This window comes from Symsagittifera roscoffensis, chromosome 7 (assembly GCF_963678635.1).
Source record: "Symsagittifera roscoffensis chromosome 7, txSymRosc1.1, whole genome shotgun sequence".
Taxonomy (NCBI): Eukaryota; Metazoa; Xenacoelomorpha; order Acoela; family Convolutidae; genus Symsagittifera; species Symsagittifera roscoffensis.
Window position 1 is genome coordinate 18,036,510 of NC_087068.1, and position 27,326 is coordinate 18,063,835.

The window sequence follows — 27,326 nt, forward strand, 5'->3', positions numbered from 1 at the left end:
AGCTGAACTTTTTTCAAAACTAACCACATCATCCTTGGGTACTCGCTTGAAGACGACACCGCTCGCTCTGACAAGATAGAACTCGTTGAATCCGTCAGAGAATGTGATTGACAGCTCCATCGAAGGGTCGCTTTCAATGACATCAACAGAGATCTCCATCACTGTTTGCGGGTCCTATAAAATTTATATAAATTTTAAATATTTATATAAAAGCACAAGGAAAGCCAGTTGCTGTACAAGTAACACAGAAGAAGCCAAATGTATTCAGACCAGATTTCTCGACACAATTGCCGAGACACATTTGTGATTTTTGATTTTTTTTTGGAATTCGAATATCGCTGAACAGGGCGTTAAATTGATACGACACTCGATTCCGACAATTTTTTGAGGAACTTAATAATGGTCAAAAAACACCCTACCCATAGTTTCTTCCCTCCCATTTTCGGATCACATTAAATTTTAGATTTTAGCATAACTTAGATGAAAATTTATGAAAATAGAGATAGTAAAAATTTTCAAAAACATTGACTGGTCAGCACCCCCACCATATTCTCACCCCTGGTAAAAATCTCAATGCGAGACCACTAATCGCAAATATATCTACTGACCATTTTGCTTCAGAGAGTATTACTATTTTTTTCACATATTGTTATCAGAATTCGCAAGTTAGCGATTAGCGCGGTTTAATTAGTGATGCCAGAAGCCAGCTCTTTATAATGCTTCAATAATTTTTACCAATTGATCTTTGAATCTATCAAATTTTAACACATAATAACACTTTCTTCAAGTTACTACAAAACTTGTTTCAAAGTTGATGCAAGATTTGTTGAAGACTTTACAAAAATTGAGCCAATACCTTGAATGTAGAAATAGAGAAACGACAAATAACTAGAAATGAAGGATAAATTTGGATTTCAAACAGTTTCAAAATAATTAATTAAGAATTTGTGGAAATTCCTTGCACTCAAACAGTGTTCGACAAAAAATTAACAGAAAATCTTAGATATTGCAAGAACGTGCTCCGATATTTCATATAAAAAATCAGTACCACATTGATCACAACTAAGTAGTCTTAATAAAAAACCTCATTTAAAAACACTAGCAAGAAAACAAACAGGCCAAAACATTTCGGGGGTAAAAAGGCCAACAACAAATACCTCGTAACTGTAGAACACAGAAGTAATTGAGCCAGCAGGCATTCCATCTTCGCAGTATTCAGTAGTAGCTCCACCTCCCACGGTAGTTCTCTCGCCACCTGGTGGTCCCGCAGTACTTCCTTTGCTGCCCAGTGATCCTGGTGGTCCCGCAGTTGTTCCTTCGCTTCCAGGTGATCCTGGTGGTCCCGCAGTTGTTCCTTCGCTGCCCGGTGATCCTGGTGGTCCCGCAGTAGTTCCTTTGCTGCCCAGTGATCCTGGTGGTCCCGCAGTAGTTCCTTCGCTGCCAGGCGGTCCTGGTGGTCCCACAGTAGTTCCTTCGCTGCCAGGTGATCCTGGAGGTCCAAAAGTAGTTCCTTTGCTGCCGGGTGATCCTGGTGGTCCCGCAGTAGTTCTTTCGCTGCCGGGTGCTCCCGCAGTAGTTCCTTCGCTGCCGGGTGGTCCTGCAGTAGTTCCTTCGCTACCGGGTGGCCCTGGTGGCCCCGCAGTACTTCCTTTGCTGCCCGGTGATCCTGGTGGTCCCGCAGTTGTTCCTTCGCTGCCTGGTGATCTTGGTGAACCCGCAGTTGTTCCTTCGCTGCCCGGTGATCCTGGTGGTCCCGCAGTAGTTCCTTTGCTGCCCAGTGATCCTGGTGGTCCCGCAGTAGTTCCTTCGCTGCCAGGCGGTCCTGGTGGTCCCACAGTAGTTCCTTCGCTGCCAGGTGATCCTGGAGGTCCAAAAGTAGTTCCTTTGCTGCCGGGTGATCCTGGTGGTCCCGCAGTAGTTCTTTCGCTGCCGGGTGCTCCCGCAGTAGTTCCTTCGCTGCCGGGTGGTCCTGCAGTAGTTCCTTCGCTACCGGGTGGCCCTGGTGGCCCCGCAGTACTTCCTTTGCTGCCCGGTGATCCTGGTGGTCCCGCAGTTGTTCCTTCGCTGCCTGGTGATCTTGGTGAACCCGCAGTAGTTCCTTCGCTGCCCGGTGTTCCTGGTGGTCCCGCAGTAGTTCCTTCGCTGCCCGGTGATCCTGGTGGTCCCGCAGTAGTTCCTTCGCTGCCGGGCGGTCCTGGTGGTCCCACAGAAGTTCCTTCGCTGCCAGGTGATCCTGGAGGTCCAACTGTAGTTCCTTTGCTGCCGGCTGATCCTGGTGGTCCAACAGTAGTTCCTTCGCTGCCAGGTGATCCTGGAGGTCCAACAGTAGTTCCTTTGCTGCCGGGTGATCCTGGTGGTCCAGCAGTAGTTCCTTCGCTGCCGGGTGGTCCAGCAGTAGTTCCTTCATTGCCGGGTGGTCCTGCAGTAGTTCCTTCGCTACCGGGTGGCCCTGGTGGTCCCGCAGTACTTCCTTTGCTGCTCGGTGATCCTGGTGGTCCCGCAGTTGTTCCTTCGCTTCCCGGTGAACCTGGTGGTCCCACAGTAGTTCCTTTGCTGCCGGGTGATCCTGGTGGTCCCGCAGTAGTTCCTTCGCTGCTCGGTGATTCTGGTGGTCCCACAGTAGTTCCTTCGCTGCCGGGTGTTCCTGGTGGTCCCGCAGTAGTTCCTTCGCTGCCGGGTGTTCCTGGTGGTCCCGCAGTAGTTCCTTCGCTGCCGGGTGTTCCTGGTGGTCCCGCAGTAGTTCCTTCGCTGCCGGGTGTTCCTGGTGGTCCCGCAGTAGTTCCTTCGCTGCCGGGTGATCCTGGTGGTCCCACAGTAGTTCCTTTGCTGCCGGGTGATCCTGGTGGTCCCGCAGTAGTTCCTTCGCTGCTCGGTGATTCTGGTGGTCCCACAGTAGTTCCTTCGCTGCCGGGTGATCCTGGTGGTCCCACAGTAGTTCCTTTGCTGGCGGGTGGACCTGGTGGTCCCGCAGTAGTTCCTTCGCTGCCAGGTGGCCCTACAGTAGTACCTGGCGTCGTCATTGGTGCTATTGTTGTCCCGGTCTTAGTTGGTGGAGGTAGCGTAAACATTTCTTCTACACCGCATGGACTGATGGTTGTGGTAGGCGATGATGTTGTTGTTGCTTCTGAAACATATTTTCAAGATATAAAACTGAATTTTCATATTAGTAATATTCAAATCAAATCTAGCTAAACGGTGTTATTTTCTACAATGGCAGGTATATGATTTTGGAAAAGCATAATTTGATTTCAACTAAGACGAGAATTCTACTGTAAGGACTAATTTCAAACTTGATAGCATTTCGAGTTCAAATTGAAAACTAAGTTTTAATCAAGTCTACCAAAATGAAAAATGATGGCTTACGTTCGTGGCAATTGAGAATTTGGGCAGTGAATGTAGTGTCGATGTTTTTGATGCACTCTTCTGTTAGACTGTTAGCTGAGCTCTGGGCGAATATCTCGATGACAACTCTCACAGCCAGCAATGTGTCTTCTTCTTTGTCCAGCAGATCGACTGACCCGTCGAATTTCTATAACAATTTTTATTCCAGCAAAGCAGACTAAAATAAGATGGATAATTTCTGATTAAAAAGCGATGATAGCAGTCTTTGAAAGCTACAATACAGAGGCGAAGCTGAGCTTCGCATCACTTGCAATACAAAATAAAAAGCCGCTGTCAGAAAAAAAAATCGAAAAAAAAATCGATCGAAAAAAAATCGAGAAAACTCGATCTATCAAAAAATAAGGCTAGTTTTCAAGTAAAAAACATGCCAAGACAATCAAATGTGAAATAAGCATCGGAAGAAAATTTACCAAACGGTAACAAAACCGAAAAATACCTTGGCAAGAAACACTTCAAGCCGAAAACAAAATCAACAATTAACAAGTCCCCTCACATCCAAAACACAGACACGCACGAACAATTTTTTTTTCGCACGTCGAAAGACGCAATATAAGCATTAGAGCGATATTATATAGGCCAAAACCTATCAAGCCAAAAAAAAGAAAAGAAAAAAAGCCGAAAAAAAATTGTTGTCATGCAAAACAAACTGAAATTTCTATAGAAATTTTTAGCATTTTGTGCGATCCAGAGGTGAGGATAAAAATTTTGTTTCCTCCGAAATGAATCGAAAGTAAATCACCGAGCCAATAAAAAATCATTTCGGCAGAATAAAGTTTTCAAGCAAAAAAAAAAGTAAAGGCTCGAAAAAATTTCAAACATCAGAGGTAAATCAGAACACTTAAGGCAACTATAATGTAGAAACAAAACAAAAAAAAACAATTCTACAATACCACAAAAAATACAACAAAAGACTTGTACCCGACTACAATACCCTAGCTATCGCAAGGGTAAAATAAAATCTTTGCTTCATCACCATTTTTTCGTCAACTTCAGCAGCAATTTTGAGTAAAAAACTGTTTAAAAGCCATTGAGTCATTACTTCACGACTAGATGCTTAGTTTATGAAAATTATCCACATAAATTGGTATTTATAAACAAATCAAAAATGTCATTTTAAGATAGAGCTTGCAAAAATTGCTCAGAATTATCAAAAAATCAAACTTTTTGTTTGTTTATGTACAATTTAAAATGTTACACAGAGGCACAGCTGAACTTCGTACCTCTTGTGATACAACAGCAAATGACTATGATTAAAATCAAATGAAAAATAGAAAAAACTTCAAAAACCGTTTTTGTCAAAAAAAAAACATATAAAAATTGCAAAAAAGTTCTAAAATCAGGAAAAAATTAGCTGCGCTATAAGGAACTTTAACAGGAGCTTTCAAAATGCTAGAAAAAAGCCAAAAATTCAAATTACTTTTTTTGGAACTAAGCTGACAAAAATAGGCAGATAGACAAAAAGCTAAACTAGCCGAAAATTTTCAGTTTTCAAAAAAAAACAGATCGCAACTGGAATCGAATTCCCGGGCTTTGTTGTCTTAAACATTGGTGTTAAAAAACTTGAAAGAAAGTTTAGCTTTATAGAAAGTTCGGGCTACACGAGTTAAGCTGATAAAAATAAACAGAAGGACAATAGTCCGAAAAAGCACAAAAACTGAAGTGTACAAAAACCAGGTCTAGGCTAGATTCTAACAAGCCTTTGCCATCTCAAGCAGATGCTTCATATGATTGATTGAATTTATATTTACCAATAAGTAAAAAAGCCGAAAAAACCTGAGCAGTAGCCCTTCATGCCGACAAAAACTCAAAAAATTCTGATCTAACATAAAAATTGAAGTAGCCTTTCGCTAAGAACACACACACGCACACAAAATTTTTTCGATGATGGAGCGACGCAAAAAGAGGCCACTAAGTTGATATAAAATAGGCCGATATCTATTAAGCCGAAAAAAAGAAAGCACAAAACTTAATAAAAGTGAATTTTCAACAAATCCAGTTGGGAAAATTACGACCAAGTTACAAAAGAAATTTCAACACAGAGGCGAAGCTTCGCTTCGCAAGTTCTAGCCAGAATACGACCAAAAGCAGTTCTATTAAGTGCGTTAAGAAAAAAGAGAAATAAGCCTCGTATTAGTAAAAATTCGTTTAAGTCTCGGATTCGATCTAAGACCTAGATATTATGCATCTCACGGACTAACCACTCAGCCTCGGACTGTTATTAAATCACAAAAACTAGCTACAAATAAAGCAGAGAACAGATGCTAAAAAATTTCCAATGCTATAGATCGTGATCAAATGCTATAGATCTTCATTATAGCAAAAGTGCCACCAAATAAGTGAACACTTTTAATGAACATCCGTACACTTTTAAAGAAAGTTCGTACTAATACACTACGTTTCGCAAGCTCATGGTGTAATTAGGCCGGATATTTAAAATGCTAATATGCCCAAAATAAGTCTGCTGAAACAGAAAAGCTCAGGGTATGAAACCTGCGAACAAAGTTATTTATGAAGAAAAGTCTAGTACCCGATTGCAATACCCTGGCTTATCGCAAGGAAAATCAAATTATTGAAATTGCAACAAATTTTTTTATTGTTTTTTTTCTCTTCAGCAATTTTAATTTTAATCTTAACTTCCATTTACAATTATTTTTCTAATTTAAAATTTTATGTATTTAAACAGATATCATTGAGTATAACATAATTCCTAATTAGTAAATGATAGAGGTTACCTGTGCAGTTGTGGCAGTGTACAGTCCGTCATCTTCATTGTAGGCGACAAAATACTCTTCGAAGTTTTGGTCTGTGATCTTCACTGTGAACACAATCTGCACTCCATTCGACAACTCAGTCGGAGACACTTTGATCTCGTCTATTTCCTCGCCCTGAAACAATTTTCTCTACTTTTAGAATAAAAATGATAAGAAAGAAAAAGAAAAATGTTCGGAGATTTATTTTAAGCAACTTTTGAGCAAGGAAACTTTACCACAGAAAAAATATCGACTTATCCTTTGAAAAAATGTCAACTTTCGAATTTTTGAATTTGTAGAAGAACTTATGATTGACACCTTTTTGATTAAATTAACCCAACTACGTTCATCGACACATTAATAAATCAGTGTATAATATCACATAATTAGCAAATTCAAACTTGCCTCTGGGTTCAAATCAAGTTCGATGAAAATTGAATCAGCTTCAACAGACAACATCACATCTTCAACTGTATCGTCCATCGCGATAGCACACGTGACCTCTTTGTCACCCCCCTCGACAGGTGTCATGTCTGTCTCGGTGCATGGGGTGGGGGTGGTGAGGACTGTGCTGGCTAGAGTTGGGGCTGGGGTTGATGCGAATGATTGGGTGGTGACTGTTGTCACAGTAGATCCTGGGGGGATCGATTCGGTCGTGTAGACGGTTGTTATTTCTGTTGTAGTCAATTGTGTGGTTTCTAAACAGATGTTTAAATGTGGTCAGTCGAAAGTTATCCTCGGATTTCAAGTTCCTCGGAATTCAAGCGTACGCTCCCATTTAAACGTATAAATTGACCTTCAGCGCACTTAGAGAAAAAATGGATGCCATTAACTGTTTCCGAATGCAATCAACTGTAATTTCTGTGTGGCAAAGAGATGAAGTTCCTGAGAGTCCTGCAAGTTTTGTCGATTATATATTACTTTCATATCAGCTGATACTGACCAGCCGGTACACATCCAGTGTAGTTGGTCTCCACTGCGACTTTGCTGCATGCTTTGATCACAATCACAATCTCGTCTACTTCCAGACTGTCTGGAACTGTGGCCAGCACATCCACCACTGTGGGGTCACTCCCGTCCGAAGTGGGGAGGGAGGAACCGGCCAGCGTGAACTGCTTCACAACACTCTGTATGGGAAACAAAAACGAACATCTCAACGCGAAGAAATCACAAAAAGGGGCAAGATTATATTTCTTTGTGGTATAAATTTCAAATATAAGTGCTGCATAGGAAAATCACATATTTTCTAAAAAATTAAAAAAGATAAGATTACGTAAAGATTTTGAAAAAGTTTTTAAGAAGACCAAATTTTGATTCAAAAATGTTGAGGATGATGAGGTTGATCCTAAATACCATAAGATAATAAAAATATCGCCGAAAATTATTGTAAACGAAAAAAAAATAATACAATAACAAATGAGTGTTAAAATCGCAACCAGCTTCCAGTTAAATTCCAACTCACAGGTGAGGTAGATTCGTCAACTGGAATGATGTTTCCAAATTCTTCGCTGATTGTGAACGTCCCAGTCACCGGAACTATCTCTGGAGTCGCCGCAGACCCCCCTGGAGCAACGGTTGTGGTGATTCCTTGTTTGACGACAAACAAGACTTCGAATGTGAGAGAAGAGTCCTCAGGAATATCAGCTGCCGAAGTTGGGTCGATGCTGATCACCAGACTGTCGAGGTACACGGTCTAAAAATCAACAATTGTGAAGCCAGAAACTACAATTTAACTGTTATTAAATCATTAACTGTTATTCAATTGTTATTACAATCATTGGACAATCGAAGAAAAACCTAATCGGATCTACATTAAAAACTTCTTCAACTGGAAATCCGAAATAAGAAAAATGGCAACTTACTTTAAATATTGATTTAATCAATTCGGAACATAACACGCTTTTTTGATTTCGTTTTTTAAATTTTCTCAATCATTTTACCATTAACTTGCATTTTTTGCAAAAAGTTTTTTTTATATCAATGAAAACGGTATAAGTGTTTGAATAAATGTAATTGTTACCTCGTCGAATGGGATCACTTGTTGTTCAGTCATTCCAGTCTCGCTTCCCTCTTCACACTCTTCAGGCACAGACACACTCTGCCCCTTGGTCTCCACTCCCACACTCATCTCCTCCTCACAGCTGAAGGGGGGAGTGGTGGTTAGAGTGGTGACGATGGTGGATTCCGAGAGGGAGGAGGAGGGGACTGTCGAGACTGTCTCGGTTGTGGAGGTGGTGGTGATGGTTGTAGATGTTGCTAAAAGATAACAGGTCAAAATAGACACACAAATCCATCATCTCAGAAAATGGGATTGAAATGCGCCCGTAAACAGACCATTCAAGAAAAATTCAAAAGGCGAGGTTATCGAGGCATTAGTTTTTCTTAAAACAATCATTGAAATGAAAATCTCAAGTGAGAGAAGAAGCTTACGGTGCGAGCAAGTCTGTACAGACACTTTGACGTTTTCCAAGTCTCCCGATTTAGGTCCCTTCTTGAGGTAGACCTCGGAGGCCAGGAACCCGTCTTCAGTCACTCCTGGCAACTCAGTTGTCAACAGGATGGTGAGCAAGTAAGTTTCGGGTTGATCCGGCAACTGGGTTATGGTCACATCAGGTACAGATTCCGAAGGAGGCTAAAAGTATGTCTCAGGTTATCACTTAAATAATAAAAAATTAAAACGCAAATAAACAAAATCTCGGGTTATCACTTTTTCTAGGAACTTACAAGACTAAATTAAGGATCGAGTAAACCAATTACAATAATTGGTTGAACGTTCTAACCTTTAATTACTGAAAATTCTAAGGAGAAGTTTAGTCTTGAGGTGAGTTTGCCCGGGTAAGTTGACTATATCACGGTTTGTCACCACAACATTATATTGGTATGAGTAATGTGGTTTATACCTAATTTCCTTCTATTGGAGATCAAAGCAGATATAGTAACGCAAATTAGCGTCGTTATGGATAATTTTTCAAAAGCAGTTCAAGGAGATTATCGATGATGTAACTTCAACTATATTAAGAAAAAGACAAAAGAAAGACTAACGTAGATTTGTACGGGTTCCACTGATGTGTCGAGGAGTGGTGACTTCACGAGACTCTGCTCTTTAGTTCCATCTGGGGAGAAGGATACCTCGAAGAAAGAGTCGGATCCGTCGTTGAAGATCACCACCAGAGAAGGAGGGGAGTCAAGAACAGGGTAGTTGAATGTCACATTCACTTCAGTCACAATCACTGCCTAGAAACAAAAAGTAAGTTACATCGAGTAGAAAAGAACTGATAAAAAGCTAAATTATCTTCGGAACCCATGATGGTCTAGGTCATGATTTTTCATTGTACGCATAGCTAAAAAAGGACTACTGTATAATTTTGCACAGACGCCATGCTGCGCTTTGCAAACACAAGCGAGGAAAATGCAAAAAAGAGCTCTAAACCGACAAATCAAAGTGAAATAAGGAAAAGGTAAAACATATATCTAGAATTTTTTTTTGTTGAGACAAGGATTTATCTGCTGGAAGACCGCTTTTAATTCACTTAGTAAACGTTCGGCCAGGTCTCGGATTCGATCTGCGGCCTACTGCGAACTAGAGATTAAACGTCTCACGCACTAACCACTCACCCTAACTTGCTTAATACATCACACACACTAGCCAGAGATAAAGCAGAGAACAGATGCTAAGATATTTCCAATGCTAGATCGAGATTATAGCAAAAGTGCCACCAAATAAGTGAACACTTTCCACTTTCAATGAACACTTTTGTGTCCGATTTAGGTTTTAAAAAAATGTTCGTAATAATCAACTACGCGGATCGCTAGTGCGAAAACTAGCCACCAATAAAGCAGGTACAGTTTCTATCAAATTGCCAATATCCTGCAGCAAAAACTCGACCAAAAAAAACGATTTCAATGTTCCGGGTTTAAATATTTGACCTGTTGATTAGGAGTCTCACGTCCTTGCATCTGCGCCACAGTTGTTTGGAAGTAATTTGGAGCTAATGCTGGATCTACATTTTCTAATTTTTAAAATCATATATTATTATATATTGTGCTGATACGAAAACGCGTAATTTCAAAATTGCAAAACAAATGGACTTTACGCTAAATCCTAGTGTTTCTCTGCTTAAGTAGGTGGTTAATCGCTATTTTGAAGGAGAAAACTAATACCTGTTTCTTCACTAGAAGTCTTGATTTCAGATTTGGCCGGATAGTTTTCGCAAAAAAGTGAAAAAGATTCCAACATTCGATCAAAAATTCAAAAATTTGACTTTTCATAAATCCATATACATTTCTCTTCTACAGCATGGGATTAGTCTTTAATGCAGAGAAAAATTCTACACTTTGATTTGTAGATTGAACCCTTAACATCAGATTTAGCAAGTAGTTTCCGCGAAAAGTCATGAAAACTATAAATAAGAACGGTAAAATTTAAAAAGGCATTTTTTCGAAGTCCATATCTGCTTTTCTACAAAAAAAAACAGGGTAAAACAGATTACGCACGGAGAATCTAACCATCATGTTAGCTTAAATGTCCTATCAACCTCAGAATCAGCAGGTTACTTTTTGAAAAAAAAGGAACAACCTTCCAAAAAACTGGCCGCTTGTGTGCAAGGACGAGCCATTTATATCACGCTAAGTTTTTACACATAAACCTTATTTGTAAATCTACTAGTATAATAACTTATAACTTACTGGGTCCAAATCGATGATTTTGACAGGTGCGCTGCCCAGTGGAGTCGACAAAGGAGAGTCTGACGTCACAGTGTCTCTCTCGTCGTCTACACATACTTTGAACTTGGTGGTTGTGGACAGTTCAGTCGTGGTCTCAGTTGTCACCACTGTCGTTGTCACTTCAGTCACTGTCGTTTCTACAAATAGCAACATTATATTTCGGAAAACCTTAAAGAAAACAGCTCAAAAAATATTTATGTAACTGTTAATTTGAGCGTTGTCATCATTTAACTTTGTGAGCTTGAAAAATTTCAAAAACTTAAACCAGAGCCAACTGACAGTTGGAAAAGAGTAATGAACGCAAGGTAACAGAAAAAAAACTTACTTGTTTTTTGATAAAATTCAACTGGCGAATTTTAAAGAAGAAAAATTTGTCGTTAAATCTTTGAATTTCACGAACAATTTATGTTTCGCCAGTTTTTTTTATTAAATGAACCCAATTTGAGAAAATTGTATCAACAGGTAAAACTTTTTGTTTGCTGGGAAATCTGATACTTATGTTCCATTTTCGAAATTAGTAGCCGATAACGTTTTTCGTGACCTTTACACTTTGGCTGTTCGATAGTGGAGTTTTTCTTTCTTTTCACAAAGAAAATGAAATGATTTTACAACAAATCAAAACTCAAAACGCGAAAAATTAAAAATGAGCGTGAACAAACTTAAAGACTTTTTTTTTCTGAAAAAACACAAAAAGTCACCAAAATCTTTATAAGATTACTCACTCACTATGTTCATTACTCTTAAATACAGTAATCTCCAATAAACTAATAAAACTAAACATTCGGAATTTTCGACGGTGGCATGGAATCGTACCGAAAGATCCGTTTGCCGAAAAAATTGTGCGTCAGTTTGCCGAAACTGCTTATTGATGAAAATAGTGTATCACCGCAAGTGAGATAAGACTCAAGTTTCTGTTTGTTTATCTCCTCATCGATACTGTTTCCAGCCTGTTCGGCAAATTGACACTTCGGCTCGATGGTCTTTCAACCTTTCAACACCTACCTTCTCCGCATACGTGCAGACTGACAACTGCATCTGGCTTCTTGCAATCTTCAGTTGGGGCTCCGAGGTACAGTGCCGATCCAGTGAGACTCACTCCTTTCACCACCACAAAGTCATCCGAGGTCACTTCTGCGAGAACGTCGGTGGGGTCATCAAACAGAGGGTTCACAGGCTGCAAAAAGAAGAAAAATAGTTTGAATTATTCCTTAAATAGTTTGAATAGTTTTTAGATTCGAGCGATGGAGATTGTATAACTATTCAAGGCAGTCCTCTAAACCGGTGTGATAAAAATGAAATTTTGTGAAATTTTGGGTAAGTAAAATTTAGGGTACTTTTTGGAAGATTCGGACTAAATTATCAAAAATCGCATTTTTTCGGCGCGCTTTCTACTCAAATTTAGTGCATATTGGCACCAAAGGAGGCGCACTTTGAAAAATTTCGGGTTAGTTGAGCAAAAAATGGATTTCGTTACTAAGAGGGGCACTTTGAGAGGCCAGTGGGCTGAGCATCTATGCCCAAAAACGCTGACCCCCTCACCCCATATACGCTACTGCATTCATTAAGTATATATTTTTCAATAATCGCTCCGATAGTTTTTCAAGTACTTATATACGCTGCTATAGCAATCGTTTTTGGTTTATTAGGAGATCAGAAGATATCTCATGATTTAACAATACTTACTCCGGAAGCTTCATCTACAGTTGTCAAAACAACAGATCCGACCAGAACTTTGACCTCCTTTGATGAAGTGTCAGGAATGTCTGTCGTCACCGCAACAATTCCAGTCAAGGTCACTGACTTCTTCACGCCATTTGCTGCTTCAATCACGAGTTTCAAGTCCTCGTCAACGGATTCCAGGTTAGTCAGAACCAAGTCCTCGACAGTCCATGATTCCATGAGGTCCAGAGGAATCTTGACAAATGTTGAGAGATCTGACATGTCCACGGAGCAAGGTGCCTCAGGCTGACTGTCTAGTTCTTTTCGGCCCAAGTGGGCGCATGTCAATTCAGCAGGGTACATAGGAGTTGTTGACGACGATGAAGTTGTAGTTGATTCTTCTAGAAACAGATTTTTCATTAATTCGAACCACAAAGCGCTCTGCAAATGCATGCGCTCTCTATGAAACCAGAAAAGAAGGTTGTTAGCCTAGCGCTTAAAAGTAAATTCATTTTAAATTTTTTTATTGAGCAATACATAATTTTTGAAAGAAAAAATTGTTATGAAAGCAAAGCGGATCATGATATAAGGTTTTATATGAACAAAATTGATACCAGAGTAACAAATTGCGTCTTAGTTACGTGCTTAGCAAAATTATTTGTGCAATATGGGTAAATTATTAATTGAAACAAAGAATAAAACTAACTGAAACATGATACGAATAGCAGATCAACAGATCCCTCGGTGCAGCCTTTGATGGAGAGAGTGAGTGTCTTCACGCTGATCTCGACTGAGTCATCCTCATTGGCGAAGAAGATCTCACTCAAGTCACTGCTGGGGCCCACTTCGAAGAAAGGCTCCTGAAAGGGTGATATAATTAGAAAAAATAAAAACTCAATTTGAATCTTATCTATGTTCGAAACAAACTTGGCGAGCACCATTTTAGTGCTGATATTTTCGATTTCACTTACGTTAATGTACTAAGTACTGTTTTCAGCTTTCAACCTACTGCTTCCAGTAAAATTATCTCTAAGGCAATCAATCGAACAACAATAACATGTGCTGTTTTACTTCAAAAATGGGTAGAGTTTTAGATTTAGCTGAACAATTGTTGCCGTATTTTTCGTAATTCATTCGGACATCTATGTTTAAGCTTTTTCGCTTCATTTTGGTTAGATGCTTTCTTAAATATGCTTAGTCATATTTCATTGTATATAAGCTATTAGAATCAATTTTCTCAATTAATTTCACTCACAGATCCCTCCTCGACTTGTTGCACGGGGACTTTCTTGAACACATTGCCATCCACCTGTTCCAAGAAGTACTCCACACCATCACTGTCATCCAGGAACTGAATGAGCACTTCAGTACCATCTGTGACTTCATCACTCACGCCCAGTCTAATCTCCATCACCGTTTGAGGCTCCTAAAAAACTCACGACATTTAAAAAAAATCACGACAACTTAAATAAAATCACGTTGTTCAAAAAAATCAAGATATTTAAAAAAATCAAGAGGAAAAATTACAATAACTAAAACAATTACGAGAGAAAAATCACGATATTCAAAAATATATATACTTTAAGTTTAAGATACTTATGAATAACACGAATTTTCTAACATAAAAAAGGAAACAAAACTGCACGCTTTGTATGTTAAGAAAAAACAAATTTAAGTTTAAAAACTGCGACAGATATTTAAAAAAAAAGAAGAATTGGCAAACTTTCATTCCCCTGCATGGAAAATTATACCTTTTTATAATTATTTATCAATTCAATCGGGCTAAATGCAGGAAATAAAAATGAAGGGCAGGAGCTTTTAAGAATGCCATCACAATGTTTATTTGTTCGGAATGATCTTTTGCTCTTCAAGCGAATTTTATGACCTCTTGGTCAAAAATTCGACCTACTAGTAAAAAAAATCGGTCGTTCCAAACAAACTATGATCCGTGCTTGTTGCAGGGGTGAGGCGACATTTCCCAGCCGAGGAAAAATAGAACAATTAATGTAGATGTTAAATAATGTAACAACCAGTGATTTTCATTCAACGCAAAAACTAAATTAAAATGTGCATTAAAATGTAAATGGAAGTCAATGGTTAACAACAGTGGGTGGTTCTCTATAAAGATGAGAACAGCTCGTCGGTTATTTTTTTCCCTGGAAGTAAAAACTCTCAACTTATCTGCCTATGGCGGTTAAAAACGTATCAGTGTGTAAGTGGTAAATCGCCAGACTTCTTATAAACAAATTGGTTTTTCAGATAAAAGATTGCTTTTTGTTAAATTTTTAATTTTAAAAGCTATTTCATTTGAAACAACCTCGATAATTAGCTTTTTTCAAGTATTTACGAGCTCTTTATTGAACACAAGCCAGCTAACCTCGTATCCATAGACGGCTCGGTTTTCATCAGAATCCATCTCATCACAGATAAATCCAGGACCGGAAGGTACCGCTGTAGTTCCTTCACTTCCAGGTGGTCCCGCGGTTGTTCCCACGCTACCAAGTGGTCCCACAGTAGTTCCTTTGCTGCCGGGTGGTCCCACAGTAGTTCCTTCGCTTCCGGGTGATCCTGGTGGTCCTGCAGTAGTTCCTTCGCTGCCGGGTGATCCTGGTGGTCCCGCAGTAGTTCCTTCGCTGCCGGGTGATCCTGGAGGTCCCACAGTAGTTCCTTCGCTGCCGGGTGATCCAGGTGGTCCTGCAGTAGTTCCTTCGCTGCCGGGTGATCCTGGTGGTCCCGCAGTAGTTCCTTCGCTGCCGGGTGATCCTGGTGGTCCCACAGTAGTTCCTTCGCTTCCGGGTGATCCTGGTGGTCCCGCAGTAGTTCCTTCGCTGCCGGGTGATCCTGGTGGTCTTGCAGTAGTTCCTTCGCTGCCGGGTGATCGTGGTGGTCCCGCAGTAGTTCCTTCGCTGCCGGGTGATCCTGGTGGTCCCGCAGTAGTTCCTTCGCTTCCGGGTGATCCTGGAGGTCCCACAGTAGTTCCTTTGCTTCCGGGTGATCCTGGTGGTCCCGCAGTAGTTCCTTCGCTTCCGGGTGATCCTGGAGGTCCCACAGTAGTTCCTTCGCTTCCGGGTGATCCTGGTGGCCCAACAGTAGTTCCTTCGCTTCCGGGTGATCCTGGTGGTCCCGCAGTAGTTCCTTCACTTCCGGGTGATCCTGGAAGTCCCACAGTAGTTCCTTCGCTTCCGGGTGGTCCTGCAGTAATTCCTTCGCTGCCGGGTGATCCTGGTGGTCCCGCAGTAGTTCCTCCGCTGCGGGGTGATCCTGGTGGTCCCACAGTAGTTCCTTCGCTGCCGGGTGATCCTGGTGGCCCAACAGTAGTTCTTCCACTTTTTGGTGTGATAGTGCCAGAAGGCGCCTTTGTCGTGAGAAGTGAAGGAGGTGTCACGGTAAACATGCCTTCTTCTTCACATGGTGTGATGGTTGTCGGCAATGATGTAGTTCTTTGGGTTGTAGGGGCTTCTAAAACATAGAACTTAATGATATTTGGACACGGTTAAGATCACGCAAGTTATCCGCGCATCCATAGACGGGTTATACACAAAATATCAATTTTTCAGTTGATTGATGCCCAGTAAGCTTCACAGATTGAAAAAACTTTATGCAGAAATGTCGAGGTTTACAGAAACAGTTTTGGCTTTCAAGAAAATAAAATTTGGATGATTAGCGATTCACATTATAATGTTGTTCACATTATAAGTTTATTCAAGCAGCAGATTTTTCAGCCGCTTTATGCATTCCGTAACCACCCTCTATAAGATGAGAGACAAGATAAATTTGTTTTTTTTTCCGCAAAAAATGTTTTGATACAAAAACTCTTTGCTTTATCAACGATAAAAATTTTCATCTTGCTTGTTTGCCAAGACCATCAAAATTCAGAAAAACAGTTATATCAGAAAGAGTAGAATTAGTTAAGTTTCAATTTTTGTCAACATATTCGGAGAAAATAAAAGAAATGAAACTAAGAGAGACCTCCTCCGCAGATATGGGCTGTGAACGAGTCCAGTTCCCCACAGTTCTCTGTCTTCACTCCTAGGAGCAGAGCGGGCACCTTGAGAGTGAATCCCTCGATTACAATGTAGTCCTCTTCAGTGATAGGAGTCAACTCAGACCAGATGTTGCCAGATGCTAGCAGAGGCGCCGGCTGGAACATGAAATAATCATATTCGAATTGTGTTTGAACCAGAAAAAAAACGGGCGCTTAAGAAATACTGCTGATTTTATGTAATCCTTGTCTACTTCAGTTTCTTACATAACTAATGACTTTTCTGGTGCAATTTTAAAAGCTTCATTTAAACATTGATCCAATATGTTATGTAAATCAATTCGTGATTTGCACCATGTTATGTAAAAATGTTCAGAAAGATTTCAAATTTGAAACTTTTTATTTTCATAACTGGAAAGAACTTACGCCGTCTTCAGTAACTTCCACAACTGAAAAGACTCCTGAAATCCTCACGACTCGAGGAGTTTCACCAGACGATGGGTTTACACTAGTTACGATAATCTGGACCGCCTTCTTCCTTGCCGTAAGATCATCCTCGTACACGAGACTCAGTGAGTCGTCAGAAATTAAGTTCACATTAGTTATAACTAGTTCTTCAATCTGGTCAGAGGGGTCATCGACGGTGATGAGTGTGAAGGTCGAAAGGTCAGTCATATTCACTGAGCATTTGTCTTCGATGTCTTGTTTGACTTCACCCAGACCGAAATCAGAGCAGACTTTCGTGACTGCAGTGGTGACTTGGACACTTGTCGTTTCTGTTGTCTCTGCAGCTGTAGTTTCTGGTGTTGTTGTTGTGGAGGGATCTGAAAAATTGTATGATTTTTTTGGTCGAGAGTTTTGAAACGCGTCACTAGATTAATCGCAATCACAAATGTAGGTTGATAAAATTGAGACACGCCTTAATCTGTTGCCCCATTATCATTTGGTAACAAATCGACAAATCGGTAATAATAACTTCACTAATCGGTAAGCTATCACGCAGAAAATCAACAAAATGCCAACGAACATGTCCAAAACGATGATGTGTCAAAACCAAAACAAAACGGTTGCCAACTTTGACCCAAGCAGTTAATATTTGGTTGAAAATCGACATTTATCCTGAATACCAAAGCATGTGGTGTAATCAATCTCACTTCCGACCTTTTTTTTGCATTGAGAAAACTTCGGCAGTCTTTTTTGCAACCTGGTTAACTTTGAAGGTTGAGTACTCACGGAAGCATCCGGTGGTTGTGACATCGATGTCTGTCTCCTTGCAACTCTTAGAGAAGAAAATGGTGACCAGTGTAGCATGTTCAAACACAGTCACTCCCTTTCTGCCAATAGTAGCAGTCAGTTTCCCTTCTTCGGTCGAGAGGAGAGGTACTTGCAGGGATCCCTCGGCGACTAGAGACACGAACTCAGGAGATCCGTCCTAGTAAATGCATCCGGAATTTAGAGGATCGGTTCAAAACACTTAAGCCTTAAAGCGCGCCTTAAAATCCCAGCCGTAAATGACAATTGGGACTAGGAAAGTTTCGAAACCCTAGTCTTCTGCCTTTCATTTAGAAACAGGAAAACAAACTTTCAAGCTGTTTTAAGGAAGGGTGAGTAACGCCTCATATTTCGATCATTAAAATGCTGCATAATTTTGTGATTTTAAACAGTTTTTTTTCAACGTACCAGTTCGAGAGGCTCAACTCCGAAAGTGCTGTTAAGAATGAGCAGAGTTCCATCTTCAGTGGTGACCAAGACGACCACTCTCGCTCCCACCATCACTGCTCCGATATCATCACCCAGGGTCACCACAAACTCCTCCACTGTCGAGGGCTGCAATTAAAAAAAGGCAATAACAACCATAAAATAAATTGTTTCCAATCTAAGGATACCATAACTAATACACGGTTACTATTTACACGTTTATTAATACAAAAATTGTAATGATTCTCATATGATTATGAAGTAAGATTTAAAGGTTTATTGTTCTGACTATTGAAAATGGGGAGGAACTTAGTATTCGGGTGTGTTTTAGTTTTTCAGGTACCACAAATAATCATCGGACTGGGTTGAGTGATATATCATATTAAAGCCCTTTCAGTCGTGATTCGAACAACTTTAAAAAATCCCAAAATTTTTTCTAGTGTAGAGAAAACGGGTTTGAAATTTTTGACTTTTTTACATTACTTTCTTCAAATGTCCGATCAACAATGATTACCTCGTCGAAGGTGATGAGTGACTTATCGCCCTCTGCACACTCCAGGACGGGATTGTCCAGGGTCTCCTCCTCTCCCTGTCCCATCTCCTCACACCTGCACACTCCTAGAACAAGATTCTTTTAAAAAGATGCACCAGATTATCTAATCACATACTCGACGCACAGCGGTTTTTTTAATGACAAGCTGAAAAAATTGTACTCAAAATCAAGAAACATCGAGATCGGCTGTGAAGCGATGAAGTCTCCAACTCTCAAAAGAAATGTCGGATGTTCTGGGCCTCCAGTGAGCTGTTTAGAAAATACCCAGCCGGAAAAAAAATGCACGTAGTTATTAAGCAGGGCTGCAACAGCGTTCAGTCGTGAAAAGCTCAATATCTTGCATGTTGGGTCATTTCCCTCGTCGATAACTGATCTTAAACACGATTAAGCTATTCTACTATACCTGTGCATCCGTGTAGAGAGATGTCCAGCTGGACTCCCTCTTCGTCGCAAGGGTTGAGGAACTTGAAGATGACTCGTGTGGTGTCTGGGAACTGTTCATTCTTCGTGAACTGCCACTCGAACGACACTTCAGTAGTCGAGTTCTCTATCTTCTGGGCGAACAGCTCCTTCTCAGACTAAAAAAAATCAAAATTACAGGAAATTAAAATCAAAACACCATTATTCTAAAAAAAACTTTAAGTAAAGGACGTGACTAAAGGCGCGATAGAATAAATTATTTTTCAAAAACAATTAACTGTAAGAATACTACCTATATCAATCAATACATCTCAAAGTTATGCCAACTTGTAGACCTAAGCTATTAATTAATTACAGATTATAAATTCTAACTTAAACGCTGAAACTCGATATAAACATGGTTTTATTATTTTGGCCAGCAGCTTAACTCTTTGCGCCAAAAACTTAAATGAAGCCATTAAAAGCAACCCTAGAAAAAAACATCTATAAAATAACTACTAGAAAGCAATTTTTTAAAAACACATTTGAGGCAAGCTTTTAACAAGTACATCTGACTCGGCACGGAAATCGCTCCCATCATATCGCTCCTTTTGCGTAACCAGACTTTTGAGAAAAAAAGTGTCTCACAGCTGAGTTGTCGGGAAGTATGCCGGAGTCCTGCTGTTCTATGGCCTCAGTGGAGTTGAGGAAGAAGACTCTCACAAATGAGGGGTACATGGCAGTGGCGGGCGAGGCCACGATCTCAAACGAATCCAGAACCGATCCCTAAACGCAGCAAAACAATTAACTTAATATTTTTCTATGAAAAATGGAACGGGAAAAATGTTGCTTTGATAAAATAAACATAGTTTCCAAAATGTGACAAGGGAAAATTGCAATGTGAATGACGAGAAATTCAAAAAAGCTTGAAATAAGAATTTTCGGTTCTTGAAACCTTATTATACAATGGTTTTTAAAACTTCATCTAATCTGAAATTAACCAATATACACTAAGATGATTACACGTCGCTGAATCTCAGGTCACCAAGCATATTCCGAAATCTGATTGAACTTAATGAACCCATGAAAAAATAGGGGTTAATATGTTTATCTCAAAGTATGTTGTTTGTATGGACAACTCACGGGTTTGAGGTCCATGACGACGTAGTGTCCCTCTTCGCACTTGGCAGCTGGCATCCTGTCGTCGATGACGTCATCCATCTCGTCCATGCAAGGGGCACATCCCTCCTCGTCCGATGCATCCCCACAATCTGGCCACCCGTCGCACACTCTGTCCTCGGGGATGCAGAAGCCATTGTTGGTGCACGTGTATTCCGCTTTGAGACATGGGTGACAATCTCTGCAAAAAGTTAATTAGGACCCTCTAACCATGCGGGAAACGATCAATGTACGAGCTATTCATCTATTTACGGAGAACCGCTATTCCATCACTGTTTTAAAAATACGTGGTGTTTTTTTGGGTTGTTTTTTTTCTGGACTGAGAATAGCTTCCGCACTCGCAGAAAAAAAATTATAATAAAATGAAAATTTCAGTCGTATTTCAAAATTATTGATGACTTAAGTCGGAACTTTGAAGTCATCGAGCGATTAAATCCAGTTCGAATTGAACGAACTATTTGATATCAACAGAAAATAAACCAACTCTTCGTCAGAGCAGTCGAAGCAGTCGCACTGTCTGTCACACTTCTGAGTGATGTTGATGCACTGGCAGTGAGTGACGTCATTGTTCAGTACTCCAGTGGCACCACACATCCATTCCTCACTCTCGTCACACTCACACTCTGCCGTGCAATATTTGTAAATTAACTAATAAGTTAATTAGTTATTTTAAGAGTTATATAATAATTACTTGGCAACGCAATTTATTGACCTTTACCTTTCTACTAGATCTTACAATTTATGTAACTATATGATACTAGTTGAATATTTCAAAGTTTACTGCAAATTCGGGAATGAAATTCTCTTTTTTATTCCTCACTTTTATTCCTAATTGTAGATTCGAGGTTGTTCGATAACTTTTAACGCATAATCAGAACTATTTTCAGTTGTTGCAGCCTACCGCATTCTTGTTCGTCGGACTGGTCGAAACACTGATAGAGTCCATCACACATCTCGTCATGAGAAACACATGTCATGTTGTTGTCACACAGACGCCCGTCACACGTCTCCACTACACAACAACACAACACAAAACAATCACATTGCAAGTCAAAGGAAAGTTTCAAAATACGATAATGAAAAATCTACTGAATTGAACAAGATTTCTGATTCTACTGACAGCAATTTGAAAATCTATTCCATTGATTATTCTGCCGTAGTATTAGTACTTAGTTGCGAAATAACTATAAGCGGAAGATCCTAGCAAGAAATTCAATATTAGAAGACACCAAAAGTACCTGCAATTATGAAAAAACTGTTCGAACAAATTGAATACCTTCAATGCAAAAATATAATTTTCTCTCGTATTTTCCACCTGACCTTCACATCACCATGCAAAAAGATATCCTCGATGTGATTAATGCGGGCGAAGTTAGAAGTGGGTCAGATAATGAGGTCAGAGGCCTCTTCTCTCAATGATTCGACCCAAAGTTCCCCCCTCCCCCTCCAACCCCTGAGACTATTATACATTCATTTTCGGCCAACCGCATCTGGTGGTGTTTATTTTTAAATTATTTTTGCTTCATCTAGCTGATTGAAGTACTAATTAAGCCCCTTTTTCCAACTGACCTTGACATTCCGATTCGTCGCAGCAGGATGGCGTGTCGCACACTCCGTCACAGTGTCCCGGAGGCGAGTAGCACTCGGTTTCTCCCTGGGCAGAGCTGCAGTTGGTCTCGTGCGTCTTGCATGTCACTTCACAGCCGGGGATGGGGGTGCACGTCATGTTTCCAGTGCCAGTACAATGGCTGGCACAAAATTAGAGGTTAGCATTAGCAAATTAACAACCATTAATGTGAGCATTTGAAAATATTCCAATTATGAGAACTCAATTGAACTTGAAAAAAAAACTAGGAGTCAAGCAGAATAAAAACAAAAAATTGAGTGTGAATAACTTAAGACTTTTCCTGAAAAAACCACACGGACTAAGTCAGTTACTGCAAATTTTTCATTGACGCTTAAAAACAAGTGGAGGATAAAACTGACCATATTCTGCAGAGTGCCTTGATGTACTCTCCGTTGGCGATGTACTTCGGGAGTCCGTATCCAGGGGGAGCCACACATGAGCACTCGTCCGGACTCTTGCACTGCTCGTCAGCTGAAACAATCACAGTTCAAATGACGAGGACGAAGACTGCGAAATGTTCGCTGACCATCATTGCCAAATAACCATTAATTGCAAAATAACCAGTCTTTGTGGACAAAAAGTTGGAAATAGGATTAGAATATTATTTATTTAAGATTCAATTGTAGCATCACTTTAGCATCGTCGAAAAATCAATAAAAAAACTTGCAAAACACATGTTTTAAGTTTATCAATGCACGTATGTATGAGTCAATTTAAATCTTTAATTGTTGAGAACTGTTTTTAAATAGGGTTCCTGGGCGAGTTTTAAGAAATCCAAAAACTGTTTTAAGAGATTCTTGGGAATCGTATTATTTATGTCAAGGTATTTCAATGAAAAAAGAACAAAATGTGGGTCCAGTAATACAAAATTATTGCTCACTGTGATTTTTCTATAAAAGGCAGGCTAAATTTTTCCGGGGGTGGGGGGTGGTGCATTAGAGACTGGATATTTTGCTGAGGTGCTGGGGGGCTCTAATAGGAACAACCTCAAATGTTTACCTGGATCGTAGATGAGTCCGTCTTTGCAGTAGCAGCCCTCAGCACAGAAGTCCTGTGGGATCATGAGACTGTAGTCGAGGAAGCCACTGTTGCACTGGGGTCTCACCACCGGACCACACTCCCTGTACTCCATACCATCCTCACACATAATTGCTAAAAGACAAACAAAATTTAACTGAATGAAGTTAACCCACACCAAAAGTATTCAAAACTTATATCTTCAAATTTGAATTCAGTATTTTTGAAAACAAAAGAAGCTTGAGTTACATTCAATTTACAGCACAAATTTGCATTTGGATTCTCCATAACAGCCCCAATCGTGATTGCTGCAGCACAAAATGATCATTTGAAGTTAAAGTTTGAATTTTTTTGAAGAAAAAAATCATAAGCTAAATTTCTACTACAATGTTACATCTTGTGAATTTGTGCTGTTGCACCTGTTAGATACTCGCGATCAGAAAAGTAATATTTAGAGTTAAAGCAATTGACAAAACTGTACGTTGAGAAAATAGTTCTTTTTTATAGAATACTTGGAATTAAAATAAAAAATTTGACATGAATGTGGATGATAAAAGCAAAGTAAAGCTCATTGCTGGAAATTAACGCTTAAATTGGAAAAAAAAGAATAAAATTCAAATTGAAATTCAGTATCAAAAATGTTGATAAAATAGGAAAATGTCAAATAATGTATAAAAAAAACGAAAACAAAATTTGAAAATGGTGAAATTTCTTTAAAAATTAATATTTTTTTGCACAATTTATCCCAAAGCAAATGTAAGGAAAAGCTCACGGCAATTGTGCAGGTTCCTCCATGAGTAGTAAGTCATGCCTTTGGCTTCACAAGCAGACACGTACTCCTCAAACTGTTCACACTGACACTCACAATCACCTCCCTTGTCACACTCGCACGAGTCCTCCACACACGCTGTGAAGTAAGAGGTCACCACCTCCTCTCCCAGTGCCTCGCGACACGAAGCGAACATGTCCTGGTGAATGAAGCCATGGCACTGCTCCACCGCCCAGTTCAGTCGGAACGGATGGTCCTGAATCAACACTTTTTTCACAAAGTGAGCAAACATGAGATTGTTTATTAGACTAGTATATTAGACCTATATGAACTAAAAATCAGATTATTAGTTTAACTTACATAACAGTAACAATTTAGACTTTTTTCGGTATTTACTATTTAATTGTGGTTTCTGCGATTCGCAGAGGATCTATGAAAGGCTACCCGGTCTGTATAGGCATATTCCGTTTCTCTTATTTACACGCATTCCCGACGGCGTTATTTTGTTTAGCGAAGCTCTTTTTTGCGACTCAAGATCACTTTTTGCGTCTAGAAATTTCACGTGTTACCACTAATGCAGCCATAACTGATCAAACTGCGGTCGACCAGTAGCTAAAGCTTAAGGCAGAGCTCGTCCTCACACACTACCATTGCTATGGCAGAAGATGGATAACACGATCTGATTATCACAAAGTGAACGCCTTATCACAAATGTCGATAAATTTTTACTTGTGAAAAACGTATCGTCGAATAAAAAGACAAATCAAAAAATATTTTAAAAAAAATTAAAAAAAAAGAATTAAGAATTCAAAAAAATTTAATAAAAAATGTTTTTGTCAAAACCCAATAGAAACTTGCAGAAACTAAATCCTGGAGCAAATTACCCGCACCATAAGACATTTTACATAGAGCTCTGGGAATGCTAGAAGGAACTTCAAAAACCATTATATTTTTTTGACACGACGAAAAAAAATCAACTTCTGACAGAAAATGTTCGGGAAAAAACGCAGAAAAGCCAGAGTTTCTTCATAACGATTTTTAGAAGTCTTTTTTTGAGAAAACGTTTCGAAAAACATCAAGAAAAAAATTCAGAGAAGTTACAAGTATCTCATCGAAAGGATGATAAAGTTGTGAAGTCTCCATTGCAGCAGGCCGCATAGCTCAGTCAGTTGGAGCATCGTGCTGACAACGCGAGGGTCGACAGCTGGAGACTGTCTGTAGTCAATGCTTCCAGCGAGCCAAAGAAATGAGTTTACTCTTTAAGACACGACAATTTAGAGATATTCAATTACTGAAGAAAAATTTTCTGGAAAAAACGCAGAAAAGCCGGAGTTTCTTCATAAGGAATTTTAGAAGTCTTCTTTTTGAAGAAAACGTTTCGAAAAATATCAAGAAAAAAAACCAGAGAAGTTACAAGTTTCTGTTCAGAAGTAAAGTCCACATAACTGGAGGCCGCATAGCTCAGTCGGTTAGAGCATTGTGCTATTAACCCGAGCGTCGAAAGTTCGAAACTGTCTGTGGGCAATGCTTCCCGCCAGAGAAAGAAATGATTACATTTTTACGACACGACAAAAAAATTCAACTTCTGACAAAAAACTTTCTGGAAAAAAAAACGAAGAAAAGCCAGTTTCTTCATAATGAAATTTAGAAGTCTTCTTTTCGGAGAAGACGTTTCGAAAAACATCAAAAAAAAAACTTAGTGATACAAATGTCTCATCAACAGGATCATAAAGTTGCAAAGTCCACGTTACAGCACGCCGCATAGCTTAGTCAGTTGTTGCATCGTGCTGATAACGCAAGTGTCGACAGTTCGAACCTGTCTGTGGCCAGTGCTTCCCGCGAAAGAAAGAATTGATTTTATTTTTATGACACGACGAGAGACAATTCAACTTCTGACGAAAAACTTTTTCGAAAATAAAACGCAGAAAAGCCAGTTTCTTCATAACAAATTTTAGAAGTCTTTATTTGAAGAAGAAGACGGTTCGAAAAATCTCGAGTAAATAAACGCAAATAAGTTACAAGTGTCTCATCAACAGGATCATAAAGTTGTGAAGTCGCCAGTACAGCAGGCTGCATAGCTCAGTGGGTTAGAACATCCTGCTGAAACGCGAGGGTCGACAGCTCGAGCCTGTATGTGGACAATGCTTCCCGCCAGAGAAAGAAATGATTACATTTTTACGACACGACAAAAAAAATTCAATTTCTGACGAAAAATTTTCTGAAAAAGAAACACAGAAAAGCCAGTTTCTTTATAATGAATTTTAGAAATCTTTAGAAGACATATCGAAAAACATCACGAAAAAAAACTCAGAGAAGTTGCAAGTTTCTCAATCATCAATAGGATAATAAATATGTAAAGTCCACAATACTACAGGCCGCATAGCTCAGCCGGTTAGAGCATCGTGCTGATAACGCGAGAGTCGACAGCTCGAGCCTGTATGTGGGCAATGCTTCCCGCCAGAGAAAGAAATGATTACATTTTTACGACACTACAAAAAAATTCAAATTCTGACAAAAAATTTTCTGGAAAAGAAACGCAGAAAAGCCAGTTTCTTTATAATGAATTTTAGAAATCTTTTTTTTTCGAAGAAGACGTTTCGAAAAACATCAAAAAAAACTTCGATTTCCCAGTACAGCAGGCCGCATAGCTGTCGGTTAGAGCATTGTGCTAATAACCCGAGGGTCGACAGTGCGAGACTGTCTATGGTCAATGCTTCCTGAGAGAGAAAGAAATGATAACTTATTTATGACACGAGAAAAAAAATCAACTTGACGAAAAATTTTCTGAAAAAAAAACGCAGAAAAGCCAGACTTTCTTCATAACGAATTTTAGAAGTCTTTTTTTTTTGAAAAGGAAGTTTTGAAAAACCTCAAACAAATAAACTCAGAGAAGTTACAAGTGCCTCATCAATAGGATAATAAAGTTGTAAAGTCTACATTACATCAGGCCGCATAGCTCAGTCGGTTAGAGCATCGTGCTAATAACGCAAAGGTCGACCGTTCGAGCCTCTTGATTACTTTTTATGACACGACGCAAAAAATTCAACTTTTGACGAAAAATTTACTGGAAAAAAACGCAGAAAAGCCTGAGTTCTTTCATAACGAACTTTAGCAGTCTTTTTTTTCAAGAAGAATACGTTTCGAAAAATCTCAAGTAAATAAACGCAGAGAAGTTACAAATGTCTCATCAACAGGATAAGAAAGCTGTGAAGTCCCCAATACAGCCGGCCGCATAGCTCAGTGGGTTAGACAATCGTTCTAATAAGGCGAGGGTCGACAGTTCGAGCCTGTCTGTGGCCATTGCTTCCCGCGAGAGAAAGAATTGATAATTTTTTTATGACACGACGAAGAAAATCCAACTTCTGACGAAAAATTTTCTGGAAAAAAACGCAGAAAAACCAGAGTTTCGTCAAACCGACTTTTAGAAGTCTTTTTTTGAAGAAGAATACGTTTCGAAAAATCTCAAGTAAATAAAGGCAGAGAAGTTACAAGTGTCTCATCAACAGGATGATAAAGTTGTGAAGTCCCCAGTACAGCAGGCCGCATAGCTCAGTGGGTTAGAGCAC

At 39.6% G+C, this 27,326-nt stretch overlaps 2 protein-coding genes across 2 annotated transcripts in view; both read right to left on the reverse strand.

Annotated features, from left to right (window-relative positions):
• Positions 1–1,062: 1,062 nt before the first annotated feature.
• Positions 1,063–17,193, reverse strand: LOC134851931 (mucin-19-like). The gene is made up of 16 exons (XM_063868206.1): positions 16,945–17,193; positions 16,506–16,677; positions 14,914–15,995; positions 12,561–12,977; positions 11,880–12,051; positions 10,839–11,014; positions 9,195–9,386; positions 8,583–8,784; positions 8,173–8,408; positions 7,615–7,845; positions 7,096–7,279; positions 6,558–6,850; positions 6,135–6,287; positions 3,364–3,529; positions 1,158–3,124; positions 1,063–1,071 (listed from the first exon to the last, which is right to left on the reverse strand). Exons 1-16 carry the CDS (start codon positions 17,191–17,193, stop codon positions 1,063–1,065), a joined length of 5,901 nt encoding a protein of 1,966 aa, XP_063724276.1.
• Positions 17,194–18,652: 1,459 nt separating this feature from the next.
• LOC134851932 (SCO-spondin-like) overlaps positions 18,653–27,326 on the reverse strand; it is a 116,675-nt gene continuing 108,001 nt past the window's right edge. The window contains exons 20-29 of the mRNA XM_063868207.1: positions 23,764–24,016; positions 22,974–23,126; positions 22,334–22,445; positions 21,917–22,095; positions 21,249–21,359; positions 20,832–20,970; positions 20,312–20,528; positions 19,817–19,954; positions 19,173–19,347; positions 18,653–18,834 (exon numbers count right to left, since the gene is read on the reverse strand). Of these exons, the coding sequence (XP_063724277.1) occupies positions 18,653–18,834; positions 19,173–19,347; positions 19,817–19,954; positions 20,312–20,528; positions 20,832–20,970; positions 21,249–21,359; positions 21,917–22,095; positions 22,334–22,445; positions 22,974–23,126; positions 23,764–24,016 (1,659 nt within the window). The remainder of the gene's footprint in view (positions 18,835–19,172; positions 19,348–19,816; positions 19,955–20,311; positions 20,529–20,831; positions 20,971–21,248; positions 21,360–21,916; positions 22,096–22,333; positions 22,446–22,973; positions 23,127–23,763; positions 24,017–27,326) is intronic.